This window comes from Patagioenas fasciata, chromosome 1 (genome assembly GCF_037038585.1).
Source record: "Patagioenas fasciata isolate bPatFas1 chromosome 1, bPatFas1.hap1, whole genome shotgun sequence".
Taxonomy (NCBI): domain Eukaryota; kingdom Metazoa; phylum Chordata; class Aves; order Columbiformes; family Columbidae; genus Patagioenas; species Patagioenas fasciata.
This window is the reverse complement of record NC_092520.1, coordinates 3,354,624-3,369,287: the sequence shown is the minus strand read 5'-3', so window position 1 is coordinate 3,369,287 and position 14,664 is coordinate 3,354,624. Positions and strand designations below refer to the sequence as shown.

The window sequence follows — 14,664 nt, the reverse complement described above, 5'->3', positions numbered from 1 at the left end:
TCATGTCTCCTACAAGCCACTGCACTGTCCCTTGCATGTATCCCTTCAGGTCCTCCATGTCTGGCTTTCTCAGCCCTGATCCTGGAACATGGCCAGGTCTCCATGTGCAACCTACACTTGTGAAGTCTCATGGGCATGTCCCACCACGCTGATTTGCAAAGTCTGGTGACTTGCAAAGCCTGCGTCTTGGTGACACGGGGCTTTATGGTTCCTCCTCGTACTCAGAGATGGACATTGATCAACTGAGTTGCAAGGGCCGCTGATAAAAGGATTACAGGGGACAATCCACTGAGGGATTAAACTAACTTAATGTTCCCAGGCTCAACGCAAGCCATAGGAGATCGGATAAATTACTATAAATACCTGGGTAGGAAAAAGCCAAGGAGAATGTAGTTCAGGATTCCTCTATAACGGAGGAGAAAGGCTCCTGATGAGATAGGGGGCTTATAGCAGGCCCACTTTGTTATAATTTCTTTTCTTCATTTTCACTTTATTACAGCTCTCATCGGTGATCTTCCGTGAGCAACGGGAAGAGCCACCATACTCTTCCTCCGAGGCTGGTGATTAGTCAGGAGCCAGGTGCCTCCCTTTGAGATGGTTACCACCACACAGGGATTGTTAAAAATACGACCACCTTCCCCTCCTATAATGTATTGCACTAGCTTTGTCACACTCTTCCTGCAATACCATGTCTTTATTTCCTACAAAATTTGGTAGATACGCATGTACAGGGCACAGGACAGACAGCACAAGAGGTCAGCTGGTGATCTGAGAAAACAAGCGATCCCTCTCCATCATCAGGTCCAGCAGAGAAGAACATAGATCTGAGTGAGCTCTTATGGTGGCATTATCTGTTCACATCATGGAATCATAGAATTATTTTGGTTAGAAAAGACATTTAACATCATCGACTCCAACCTCAGGGTCATCTAGCTGGTGAGCGTGCTCTTTGTGCAGTCATGAAGAGCAGGAGAGACCATCAGACCTATCCCAGGATGGTTTCCAGTAGGTTAAGTTTGACCGAAAGGCATCCCAGCTTCACACGAGGACCCCAGGAGAAGCAGCTTCACCAGGTCCTCTGTTAATCAGCTTCCAAAATACCTCTGTTATCTTTTCCTGGGGGATGTTTGGGGTAATTCCCTGCCTCCATGCCAGTGGATCCCATAATGGATGGGACCAGAAACCACTGTCTGGGGGTCTACCCAAAGTCAGTGTAGATTTTTGGGTGCTGCAAAGTATCGGGCTTGCTTTGCTTTACACCCCACCATGGTGCCCTTAGCATCATGCAAACTTCTGGGTAGGATTGTGCCCCAAACTGGCTCAGTCCAATGCTGAGTGACACCCATGTCCTTGGCCATCCCCAAGACCAATGTCCCACCACTTGGTGTCACGCCACCACTTGGTGTCACGCTCGGCCACAGCCTTTTCCCAGAAGAGGCTGGAGAAGGAGAAAGCTATTCCTGCTTTCTGCCACAGCGGCTGTAATTTAAACACAGAGGCATTTTTATTTATTTAACTCCCATCCTCTCTGAGGGAGCTTTGCAGCCAGAGAATCCATTCGCCTGATTAGAACTAATGGATTTTACCTGATGTAAGTGATTAAATTATTTCCATAGCTGATTCCTGAAAGTGAATGAGAGGCCATGCTTCAGGATTTATATAGAACTATATATTTCCCTGCAGGAGATGCTAAGCAATTTTTTTTTTTGCATTCTGCAGTTTCTACCTCCATCCAGGTCCTCCCGGTATCTGCAGAGCAGCAAAGAATCTCCTGATGCTGCAAAACCTCCCAGAGCAGTTTTGTCCGTGTCTTTTCTTACAAGAAAAGAGGTGGGTAGTGCATGACCAAGCGTTTCCATGTGAGATGAGCCCGGGCTCATTGCAGGTGAAGGAAGCTCAGAAAAAGGTTCAAAATCGCTTTGTGAATGTACAAATCCCTGGTCACCAAAATGAGTGTGAGGTTTTGTGCAAACCCCGGTGCGAAGGCACTGCTGGGTGCAGAGCTGGGACACCCTGTAGCTCCAAATGGGAGCTGTTGCCAAGGGTTTTCATGGACTTACGCCCACCAGGAACACACTAAAATATTACTTCCACGTTATACTAATTGCGATTAATTACACTAATAGCTTTTAGTGCAGCAAACCCCAAAACAGCAATGGCAGATGAAATTCAAAATTGAAAATATTTTATGCGGGAGGCACCCAAGCACATGTGAGTCTTTTGTGAGCATCAGATCTTAGACCAAGATGGGTTTACAGCCTCACAAATCACTGTGGCATCTATGAGATAAATGAAATTATAGAGAAGATTTAAAAATAAGCACATCTGTGAGGTTTACCAGCTGAAAGATCAGTCCCATCATGGTCTTCTGATGGCACCTCTTCCTCGCAGACCTGAGGTCACCATCATAGAGTGATGCTTTCCCCCTTTTCCTCATTGCTGTTCCCATTAATTTGTATATTTTTTAATACCACAGCCCATTGGATGCAAAAAGGTGTTTGCCACCATCCTTTGCAGAAAGCAGCGTGTTTGGAAACACAGGGTTGGGGTTTGACACCAGCAGTTTTGGGACGAATCTCCCACTTCTGATGCATGACCTGGATAAAACAGCGGATTCATCTTCTGCAAATGGAAAGTGCAGTGCAATGAGAGCAACGTGCCTTTATAATGTTGCTTTTAAAGGCAAAAATCAGCCTAAAAAGTGATTAGCACTTCTATCATGGGTGCAAAGGAGCATGTACCATACTTACTGAGGTCTCAGAAATGTTTTGCTTGTTCCCAATCTGGGAGATACTGAGGAGCTTCCTAAATCCTTAACTGTAATCACCACTTCTAATTGCACTGGATGTAAAAGCAGGGATGATATAATCCTTGTTGACAAAGCCATTGCCTGTGTATAGACACCTCTCATTGTAATTTATTCATTTTTTTTCCAAAAGCTGCGCTTTTCATTCAACCATCCCTATCAGCGAGTGCTCCAGTCCCATCCATAAAATGGGTTACCACAATTTACCTAAAAGCAAGAATGAAATTAAGCAAATCAAGGCAAAGATAAGCGAAAAAACCCCAAAACCAACAAAACAAAACCCAAACCTCAGGGTCCAAGACTCAATAAGGGGATGCAAAGCATTGGATTAAAGAAACAATCCTGGCAGGAATAATCCTGCTTTTCACTTTACTCCCAGCAGCTGCAGTCGCTGCCTGGTGGGAATTGTTTTCTGTTGTTGTAATTCAGTTTTTGAATGTGTGGATTTCGGAGGCACCGGGATCACTGTTTTTATTGGAATTGTGTTCCCAGTGGAAATAATGGCAGCGCAGCTGTGTTGAGAAAGCCCCGATGGCTTTGATTTTGGGGTCTTCTTCATGTGGTTAGATGAGACGGTGGATGCAGTTGGGCTGAAAATGGACTTTATGGGGTTCAGAGAATAAAGAGTAAGATGCAGGCAGAGAGGGAAGGGTGGAGGGATGGAGGGTGGAGGGATGGAGGATGGAGGGATGGGGGATGGAGGAAGAAGGGATGGAGGAAGGAGGGATGGAAGGATGTAGGGGTGGAGGAAGGAGGGATGGAGGGTGGAGGGATGGAGGATGGAGGGATGGGGGATGGAGGAAGAAGGGATGGAGGAAGGAGGGATGGAAGGATGTAGGGGTGGAGGAAGGAGGGATGGAGGGTGGAGGGATGGAGGATGGAGGGATGGGGGATGGAGGAAGAAGGGATGGAGGAAGGAGGGGTGGAAGGATGTAGGAGTGGAGGAAGGAGGGATGGAGGGATGGAAGGATGGAGGAATGGGGGATGGAGAGGTGGAGGGATGGGGAGGTGGAGGGATGAAGGAAGAAGGGATGGAGGAAGGAGGGATGAAGGATGGAGGAATGGGGGATGGAGAGGTGGAGGGATGGAGGAAGGAGGGATGAAGGATGGAGGAATGGGGATGGAGAGGTGGAGGGATGGAGGAAGGAGGGATGAAGGAAGGAGGGATGGAGGAAGGAGGGATGGGGGATGGAGGAAGGAGGGATGGAGGATGCAGGGATAGGGGATGGAGGGATGGGGGATGGAAGGATGGAGGGATGGGGGGTGGAGGGATAGGGGATGGAGGGATGGGGGATGGAAGGATGGAGGGATGGGGGATGGAGGAAGGAGGGATGGAGAATGGAGGGATGGAAGGATGGAGGGATGCAGTGAAGAAGGTCAGAGAAAAGGTGAAGGCAAGTTTGGAAAGGAGGGTAGGGACTTGAGGATGGGGTTGGATTTGGGATTGCGAATTTCCCCTGAGAATAAGAATTAAGAGGCAGCCATCAGTCGGCCTTGCAGCAGAAGGGTGTTTGGTAGGGGGGCAGTTTTGGTTTGGTTTTGCAGCTGCAGGTCCACAAAGAAATATGAAAACCAGCCAAAATAAAATCATAAAGTTTGTGTATGTGCATGGCTGTGCACGTGTATGTGTGTTCGGTTCGTTTTTTATACATAAGAGCCTCAACAAGGGGAAACGGGTTCCCAGCAGCTCATTAAAGATCTATATGTGCATTTGTGCACACGTGCGTGTGCACATGTGCATGCAGGGGCTGTATAGGTGTCCAGGTCTGTGCGCACACATGTGCTTGCATATCTGTAAGTCTGTGTGTGCATATGGGTATTGGTGTATCTGTGCACACAAGTGTGTATGTGCACAAATATGCATGTGCTAATATCTGCACGCATGCCTGTATGTAGGTAGGCATAAATATGCGTGCAAGAATGTATGTGTGTGCATGCATGTCCACATGTGTGTATACAAGTATCTGTGCATGTGTGTGTGACTGTGTGTCCATCTGTGTGCAAGCACGTGTATGTGTGTGTGTATCTGAGGGCACATCTGTATGCGGGTGTGTGTGTACGCACAAGGGTGTGCTTGTGTGTGCAGATGTATGGCTGTGCATGTTGCACGTGTGTGTGCTGGTGTACACGTGAATAAGTGTCACTGTGCCTGCGTGCATTCCTGTTTCAATGTGTGAGTGCATGTGTGTGCAAATGTGTATGTACGTGTGTGTCTGTGGGTGCGTGCATGTGTATGTGTGCATGAATATGTGTGTGCAGGTGAATGTCCACACGTGTGTGCAGGTATGCAGCTCTGTGTGCATCTGTGCATGTACATGTGTGTGCATGCCTGTGCATGTCTCTGTCCTTGTGTGCACACACTTGTATGCATGTGTATGCCCACATTTGTGCACGTAAATGTGTATGTATTGTGTGTGCATGCATGCTCATGTGTGGGTTCACACATGCATGCACATGCATGTGTGTGCATACGTTCATGTGTTCATATGCGTGTGCAGCATGCATGTCTGTGCCTGCATATGCACATTTGTGGGCATGTGTGGTGGGACATATATGTGTGCACAGGTGTGCATGCATGCAGATGTGTGCATCTGTGTGGATGTACGGATGTGCATGTGTCTGTGTATATGTGTGTGTAAGTGTGAGCACAGCTCTGCATGTGGATAGACTTGTCCAATTTTGTATGTGTTCACATGTGTGCATATTTGTATGTCTGCATGCATGTCTGCATGCATGCATCTGTGTGCACATGTGCTTGCATATGTGCATGTATGCGTGCATGTGCACACATGCATGTGCATGCAGCTGTGTATATGTGTACAGGTGTGAGTGTACATGTGCTTGCATGTGCACATATATGTGTGCATACCTGTGTGCAGGTGTGTGAGTGTGCATATGTATGTACATGTACCTAAGTGCATACGTGTGAATGTGCATGAGACAAATGTGTGTGCATGCACGTATAGTGCGTGTATTTCTGCAAGTGCACACCTGTGGGTATGTGCACATATATGTGTGCAGGTGCATGGACGGAGATGTGTCTCGTGTGTTTGCGTTTGTGTGTGAGTGTGCACGTGCACAGATGAGATGCATGTGTGTCAGTTTACATATGTCTTTCCACGTGTATTGTATAAATAGGTGCAGGTATGTGTGTGATCACATACATGTGTGTTTGTGCAGGAACATGTGCACACACGTGTGCAGGCGCCTGTGCACATTGAGTGTGCATACCTGCAAATGTGTATGTATGTGGACGTGTGTCCACGTGTGCTGGCTTGCATTTGCATGCACACACTTATGTCTGCATGCATGTGTATGGCAATGAGAGACAACGCACACCAGGATGCAAAGATGCACACACAGGCAGAGATCTTGTTCAAGACAGAGTGCAGAGCCGGGCAGAGCAGAGAGCTGAGCCAGGCTGAGGCCCTCTTTACTAGCCATTGACAGTTTACAGGATTTACAGATATGGGCCTGGACTAAGATATTTTATCAATAATTGTTATTAAAAACACACCACACTCATGTTATGTCCGTTTCAGTTACATTCCCACTCATTCACAGACCAGGCCCAAAGACATTCACACATCGCATGTACTTGGAAGCAATTATCCGGCCCGGGATACCATTCTCACGAGTCTGGGCTATCACCCTTTACAATTATGAGAAATGTACTTCAGCACAACCTGTCCAAAGTCCTTTATATTTTGACTAGTTGCTATGATCTGATTGTGTCAGTACTATTTCTTCTTTGACCATCCAGATCACAGAATCCCAGAATGTGAGGGGTTGGAAGGGACCTGTAAAGCTCATCCAGTGCAATCCCCCCATGGAGCAGGAACACCCAGCTGAGGTTCCACAGGAAGGTGTCCAGGCGGGTTTGAATGTCTGCAGAGAAGGAGACTCCACAACCCCCCTGGGCAGCCTGGGCCAGGCTCTGCCACCCTCACCATGAAGAAGTCTCTTCTCAAATTTAAGTGGAACCTCTTATGTCCCAGTTTGCACCCATTGCCCCTTGTCTTACCATTGGTTGTCACGTTAGTATTGATCTTCCTTTATCATCCAGGCGGCTGGAGCTGCACATCTCGATTTCCCACGATTGCACACGCGGGTGTGCACACCTGCACGCGGGTGCGTGTGCGTGTCGGTGCGCGCACGGGCGTGTCTTGCGTGCGTGTGCACAGGTGTGTGCTCACACGTGTGTGCCCCCCTCCGCCAAGCCCCGCCCCTCCGAGTCCCCGCCCCCTCCAGTGCAGCGGGGGGCGGGGCGGCGCTGCTCCCCCGGCCGCTCCATCGCTCCGTGCGGCAGCGGCGCGGAGCGGCTGCGCTCCTTGCGCGGGTGCGCTCCTTTGCGCGGAGTGGTGGTGGTGGTGCGGGGGGGCCGCCATGGCGTGGCCCTGCATCACCCGCGCTTGCTGCATCGCCCGTTTCTGGAACCAGCTGGACAAGGCGGATATCGCCGTCCCTCTCGTTTTTACCAAATATTCGGAGGCCACCGAGCATCCCCTCGCCCCCGCTCCTCCCCCCCGCCCCGCCGCCCCCATCGATACCCAGCCTGGCGGCGAAGCGGCGGGTGGTGCGGGGGGGGAACCGGCTCCCGGTTCGACCCGACCCGGCCCGGCCCCGCACTCCTCACCCCCGGCCGACTCGGTGATGCGACACGACTACAAACCCTGGAAGGTGCAACGACCGGAGCCGAGCTGCAAACCCAAAAGCGAGTATCAGCCCTCGGATACACCCTTCGAGAAGGAGACGCAGTACCAGAAGGATTTCCGTGCCTGGCCCATCCCCAAACGGGGTGACCATCCCTGGATCCCCAAACCGGGACCTTCCCCCGTCCTCGCTTTGGACCGCGGTTCCCCGGAGAAACCAGCTCAGGAGAAGCGACGGAAGGTGCTTCCCGGTGCCGAGAAAAAGGAGGAAGACCCCGAGGTGGAGGATGAGCATCATCCCAAAGCGGTGCGGGCCGGGGATGGGCGAGAGAAGGGTCGGAAGAAGGCGGAGGAGCCGGGCGGGCAGCAGCCGGACGCGGGCAGGGGCAGGGCGGCCGCCGATGCTCTCAACAGGCAGATCAAGGAGGAGGTGGCCGCGGCGGGGGTCAGCTCGTCCTACAGGTGAGATCCCCCCCACTCCCCAAATCCCGACCCTCAACCCTTCTCCTGTCCCCTCTTGCCCATCCCCGGGAGGTGTGGGAATGAGGCTTTGAAGCGTTTTGGGGGGTGGTTTTGATGGTCTCCTGCCCTGCGTGGGGGTGTACCTTAAAATTCCCCACCTCTCTGGGTGGCATCGATGGGGCGTGGGTAGGTGCTGTGCAGATAGTGAATCCACGGATCTTTCTTACCGTGTGGATTTGGAGCAGCTTTGGGTGTTCCCCACCCCACCACAGCCCAAAATTCAAAGGCACCCACCACCTTGGAGAGGTTTGGGTCGCTTCCCCGGGATGTGCAAGTCTCCACTGGTCCTTTCCTATAGCGCATCCCTGGCTAAAGGGATCCAACCTAAAGGACCAGCATCCCAACCACATCACTGCACCCTGGGGGTCCCACGCCCAGGAGGGTCCCACGCCGAGGAGGGTCCCACACAACGCCCTGGGGCCCATAGCATCCCCGAGACAAAGCGTCCCAGGGACACGGCGGGATGCGGGTGACGTGCATCCTAGGCCGCTTGGGTGGGGCAGCCTTCGGATGCTGCCATGTTTAACGCAGCGCGGCACGGGGGGGTGGCACAACCCTCTGTCGTCCCCCCCCATCATCCCCTCACCCCAGGCTAAAAAAGGGGTGCCCTTATTTCACCCCAGAAGAGATCTCATTTGGGATTCGGAGCGCAAAACTCCTTGCCGCGAGATGCTGTTGTTGTTGTTTCTCTCTGGGTGAAGGGGGTTGGATGCATTACAAATGCAAAACAAAAGTGACGGGGTGGCTGCCCCGCTCGTACGTTTGCAAGGAGGATTTGCTGTGATTGTGTTTTCCAGAGCTTTCTTTGGCAGAACCCAATGCTGCCGAGGCCGGGGTGGAGGTGGCAGAGAGCAAAGCTGGGGTTTGTTGTGGCAAAAGTGTAATCGCAGCCTTTTTGCTTCTCCCCATACCCACAGGAATGCCAAAGCATTTATGCTATTGCAAGAATGATTTTTCCTCCTCAGGGGGGTTTAGAGGTGACACCCTGCCATCAAACAGGTAGTAAATTCATGCAGATTTAAAATGCAGCTGGGTTTTGACTCCTGTGTCCCACTGGTGACCGTGTGGCATGGCAAACCTGGCAATCATCTTCTTTCCCATGTCCCTGAGTGGGAAACGGTTCGAGCAGTGAGATTTTTATTTTTGCTGTAGTTCGGTGTATTCTCTTGCTAGGGATGTGAGTGATGCTGCGGGCTCAGCTGCATCCAGGTGTGATGGTGGTTGGCTGAGATACAGGAAAATGGCCAGGGATTGTCAGGATCTCTGTTTTGTAGGGGTGGAGAGTGTGGGAAAAGGGTTTTCCAGAAGTGAAACAGTCCTTTAATGTGCTTTGACCAGTTGTGATCTTAGATACCATATTTTTGTCTGGTCATCTTGCAAGGTCTCATGTTAATGATGGCAGGACTGAAGAAGTTCTGGAGCTGGAGAGCTGTTGTGTTGCTCTCTTCCACTGGTGCAAAGGATAATTAGACTTATTTGCTTCTATATTCAAATGCAGATTGCTTGCCCTCCCATCCCTCCATGTACCATCCCTCCTGTCTTCTCCAGCAAATCCGTTCGACCACCATTGCAGCAGGCTGGGCTGGGCTGGGTTTGCTCCCCAAGCAAAGAGGTTGGATTGGCTCAGATGTTAAACCCAGGAGAAACATGAAGGCTTCAGCCTTCATTGTGTTGCTCCTCATTTTTCAGGACACCCTTAGGGCTTCTTTTTGCCCTTGGATCCTCATCTGCCCTCCCGCTTTCATGTTTTTTCCTTCCTTGCAGCGTATTGCAAGAGAAGTGTTTGCTCTGACGCTCAGCCCTGGGACATAAGCGCCTCTTCATTAATGCATAAGTGATGTTGTGGCTAATTGTTCTCATTTTCTGTTCAAATTAGGTATCTTGTAAGTGTTGTTTATTGTTTGGGTTCTTTTGAAAAGCCAAATTCTCCAAATCCCTATTAGTTTGGAGAACATTGCATCTCACAGAAGTCCATACTGGAAACATCTCCAAGGATGGAGATTATTTGGGCAACCTTTGGGGCTCACCCAGCAGCCAAAATTATCTCCTAGTGACCTTCTACTAGAGAGCAGCAAGGATGGCTCATATGGGGCTTGTCCTCCATGGCTTTTACTGGACTTGTGCATGGATGAAAGTTCCCCAGGAGCAAGGGACGATTTCCTTACAGCCTTCTGCCACTGCTGCAAATCAGCATAATGTGATACTCCAGGGCTGGGAAACAATCCCTTGGAGAAACCAAAGAGCACACCAGGAGTGGTTTTTAAACTTGCTCTGTCACCTTTAATATTATTTCCAGGTGAGGGAACAGACCATGGGATAGTGTAAGCAACTAGCCCAAGGTCATCAGGGAAGTCCAAGATAAAGGGGGAAATTCCCCTTACTAACCTCTTCATACCAAGACAAATGAATATTGAACATTACCTGTGGGTGTTGGTGCCAGCGGCTGAACATGAGCCAGCGTGTGCCCAGGTGGCCAAGAGGCCACCAGCATCCTGGCTGGGACCAGCACTGGTGTGGCCAGCAGGCCCAGGGTAGTGACCGTCCCTGTGCTGGGACCTGGGGAGGCCAAACCACCAATCCTGGGGGCAGTTTTGGGCCCCTCACACCAAGAAAGGCCTTGAGGTGCTGGAGCGAGTTGAGAGAAGGGAACGGAGCTGGGGAAGGAGCTGGAGCACAAGTGTGATGGGAGCGGCTGAGGGACCTGGGGGGTTCAGCTGGAGAACAGGAGCTGAGGGGAGACCTTCTGATCTCTGAACTGCCTGAAAGGAGCTTGGAGCCAGGGGGGGTCAGGCTCTGCTCCCCAGGAACAAGCGCCAGGAGCAGAGGAAACGGCCTCAAGTTGCGCCAGGGGAGGTTGAGGTTGGATGTGGGGACCAATTTCTTCCCCAAAGGGCTGTGGGGCATTGGAACAGGCTGCCCAGGGCAGTGCTGGAGTCACCATCCCTGGAGGGTTGGACAAACGGACATGAGGTTCTCAGGGACATGGGTTAGTGCTAGAGCTGGGTTAACAGTTGAACTTGATGATCTTGAGGGTCTTTTCCAACCAAAATGATTTTGTGATTCCGTGATTGTGGAGATCATGGTCTGCTTGGACTCACAAAGCAGATGTGATGCCCAGTGGTGATGTCCACAGGGCATGGACGCTACTCCCAGCCCGAGGGATGGATGATTTGTTTGCATTAGTGTTCGAGCCCAGAAATCTTCAGCGAGGCCAGAGCAGCAATGTCAGGGCTGTGCACATCTGTAAGAGACTGCCTGTTCCCAGAGATCCTACAGAATAAACAGCATTTATTTACATTATTTATTTACAGTATTTGTAGTATTTATATTATTTATATTTTTCTATTTTCTTCAGTTGTATTATTTGTATTTATATATCTCTGCATTTATATTTTTTTTATATATTTCCAGTTTATCTATTTATTAAATATCTGTTTCTATATAGGATTTATTTATGTACTTATGCCCACATGAATCCCCTTGGCAAACCAAGGGAAACAACGGCAGGACATGCTCATTCCTAATGGTCTCCAAAAGTTAAGTGGCTCCCAGGGCAACGTCTGGTTTGAAGCCACCAGTAGCAAGTAAGTTTGGAGGTGATCAAGTTGCACATGATGGCAACTGTTCACTAATTAGTGCCCTGTGGCTATTCCTCTTTGGCTGTGGGGAAACTGAGGCAGGGGGACTGAGTGACCTACCACTGTGCATCAGGACTAGAGCTGGGATCAGAGTACAGCTCCAGGGCATCGTTCTCCTGTTTGCTGTTGTTTTTCTGAGGTCAAGGTGCTGGAAGCCACCACTGTGACCAGGCGTGCTCTGGTGTGACACAGGTTCCAGCACCAAGGTGCTTCTTGGCTCAGTTTCCCTCCCCAAAGCTGCTCAAGCAACACTACAGGAGCAGGTTGTATCTCCCTTCACTCCGTCTTAATTCCTGCTTCTGGTGGTGGCCTGAGGGACCAGGACCAGGCGTCTTCCAGCGAGTAGGAACACCAGGTTGATGTGGCTACCTTGGCTTGTACATAAGAATCAGGGCCCAGCCTGGTGGCTTTCCAGCTCCTTGGAAAGCCGTTGCTGCTGGATGAAACCCTTTCTTCTTCAATCATCTGATGTCCCATTGGAGGATCTGGTGGCATCGTTGAGGGTTTCATCTGTATTGGGCATAGAGGTGGTAACTCCGGTACTTGAGTTTTTTTGGGGTGATTTTGCCACCTGAACTCCTGAAGGGATGAGCAGAGCTTTTCTCTTTGTGGCACTGAAGGATGGAGGGGATGGGGGTGGAAGTGGAACAATTGGAAGCACATCTGGCAAAAATGCAAGAAGGAATGTACATTTTCCATTTTTGTTGGAAAATGATGAGAAAATGCTAGAATTTAGTGTTTCCTGGGTATTTTTTTCCTCTTCTTTGTCTTGCGTTCTTCTCCTTTTGTTACATGTTTTCCCTGAAGAGAAAAAGATAGAAAAGGGAAAAGGGAAATTTCACCCCCTTTGCAGACTGTCAAAATGAGCAGCAAGGTAATTAATTTTCCCCAAAGAATATTGCAAAACCTGTATTTCAAGTTCTTCACCAAAAGGATATATGGTTTTTTTTAACCAAGGCAATTATTTCTTTTCCCCACCAATTTCCTTTCCTATCAGAGGAAACAAAACAAGAAAGAAATGGAAAATTTTGGACTGCCTCTGGTATTAATGAGTTGCCTGTTGCTAATGTTGCTGTCATTCATCTCAAGCCCTGGAGCTACTAAAGATACAGAGCAAATGAGAATTTGTAGTAGCTATAGAGATGAATGAGTCAGTGCTGGAGACTTGCTGTGTATTTTTCTGAGATAGAGAGGAGCTAAATTAGGGAGGGATGTCCATGCAGGAGGGCTGGAGCAGGCTACAGAGTCACTAAAGGAGATTCAGGCCAGATGTGAGGAAGAAATTGTTGCCCCTGAGGGTGGTGAGAGCCTGGCCCAGGTTGGGCAGAGAGGTGGTGGATGAACCATCCCTGGAGACATCCCAGGCCAGGCTGGACGGGGCTCTGAGCAACCTGAGCTGGTGAAGATGTCCCTGCTCATGGCAGGGGGGGCACTGGGGGAGCTGGGAAGGTCCCTTCTATGATTCTATGATTTTATCTAATCTAATCTTGAAAATCTCCATTGGAGAACATGTCCCATCTCGGTGAGACACTTGGTAATACTGGCTCGTGCTGTCAGGTTTGCCAAACTTGGTGGGAAATTTTCCATTGGCCTCCGAAAATTCCGATCGGAACTACAGGCTGGGTCTGTCCTGATAAATTAAACAGTTCCAGAACACGTTCCTGGGCATGGGGACATGGTCATCTACACTCTTCAGTTGTTGAAACACACCCTAGCACTCTTCCCAGGCTCATTTGAGAGTGGGGACAGACCAAGAACTGACCCCATTGAGCAGCTTGGGCGCAACCACCTTGTTTTGGGTGCTAAGGGGGTCTAATAGTGTGAGTCCAGAGAACATTCCTGGGCAAATTTCATTTCCCAGTGTCATTTCAGCTACGAACTCCCAAATTGGATGGAAGTGCCATTAAAGTAACCCGTGCAAGCAAATGGATGCAATTTTGCCCTCATCTGGAAGGGAAGGGACATGATGTTTTCTTCCATCCGGAAAAGGCTGTTCAGATAGATGTTTGGCAGCTTTGACTAAGGCTGAGCTCTGGCTCAGCTGTTACTTGATACGTACCTTTAGCAGCAGGAGGAGACATGATGTCTGCTGATACCGCAAGGACCAGTCGTATGAGTATGTAACAACCATGGGTGGAGGAAGCTCTTGTGTTTCCTGAAACATGAAGAGGATGGAGATGGGTGTTGCAGACAGGTAGCAATCCTGCCACACTCAGTGTCTTAATCTCCTTTGGGTATAGTCCACCAGCTGAGAAAGGCTCTTGGTGGTATCTCCAAACTGGAGATCACAGGATGGTTGAGGTTGGAAGGGACCTCTGGAGATCCCCCAGTCCAACTCACCTGCTAACGCAGGGTCACCAGAGCAGATCACACAGGAAGGTGTCCAGGTGGGTTTGAATGTCTGCAGAGAAGGAGACTCCACAGTCTCTCTGGGCAGCCTGGGCCAGGCTCTGGCACCTCAAAGCAAAGACGTTTCTCCTCATACTCAGACGGAACCTCCTATGTTTCAGTCTGTATCCATTGCCCCTCATCCTGTTGTTGGGCATGTTAAGTCTGGTCCACCCTCTTGACACACACCCTTGAGATATTTATATTCATAAATAAGATCCCCTCTCAGCTTCTCTTCTCCAGGCTAAACAGCCCCAGCTCTCTGAGTCTTTCCTTATAAGATGCTCTAGACCCCTCATCATCTTTGCAGCTCTTCACTGGACTCTCTCCAGTAATTCCTTGTCCTTCTTAAACTCAGGAGCCCAGAATTGAACATACTGCAGTCATTTGGTAGTATCTCCAAGTTGAAGTATTTCCCAGCATATTCCCTGCAATCACATTAAGGTGGACACTATCCAACCCCAAAAGCCAACTGGGAGCTGCTCAACAGTGTGGGCAATATTAATTTTGCTGCTTTGACTGTGTGCAAGGTGGAGCTGGGCTGTGCATGCCATAGGACAGGCTTGAGCAGGGGGAGGAGGTGGAGGTGGCATTCAGGTGACGGACTCAACGTACCTGGGCAATTTTTGCTCTGCTCCTGCTCCGATGTGTCACCTCA

The 14,664-nt window shown here is 49.9% G+C and overlaps 2 protein-coding genes across 2 annotated transcripts in view; one reads left to right on the top strand and one right to left on the bottom strand.

Moving 5' to 3' along the window:
• Positions 1 to 7,009, bottom strand: part of MOGAT2 (monoacylglycerol O-acyltransferase 2) — a 36,392-nt gene extending 29,383 nt beyond the window's left edge. The window contains exon 1 of the mRNA XM_065852408.2: positions 6,831 to 7,009. The gene's annotated coding sequence lies outside the window, so the exon portion shown is untranslated. The remainder of the gene's footprint in view (positions 1 to 6,830) is intronic.
• Positions 7,010 to 7,078: 69 nt separating this feature from the next.
• Positions 7,079 to 14,664, top strand: part of MAP6 (microtubule associated protein 6) — a 43,931-nt gene continuing 36,345 nt past the window's right edge. The window contains exon 1 of the mRNA XM_065833660.2: positions 7,079 to 7,920. Within this exon, the coding sequence (XP_065689732.2) occupies positions 7,193 to 7,920 (728 nt within the window). The 5' untranslated portion in view covers positions 7,079 to 7,192. The remainder of the gene's footprint in view (positions 7,921 to 14,664) is intronic.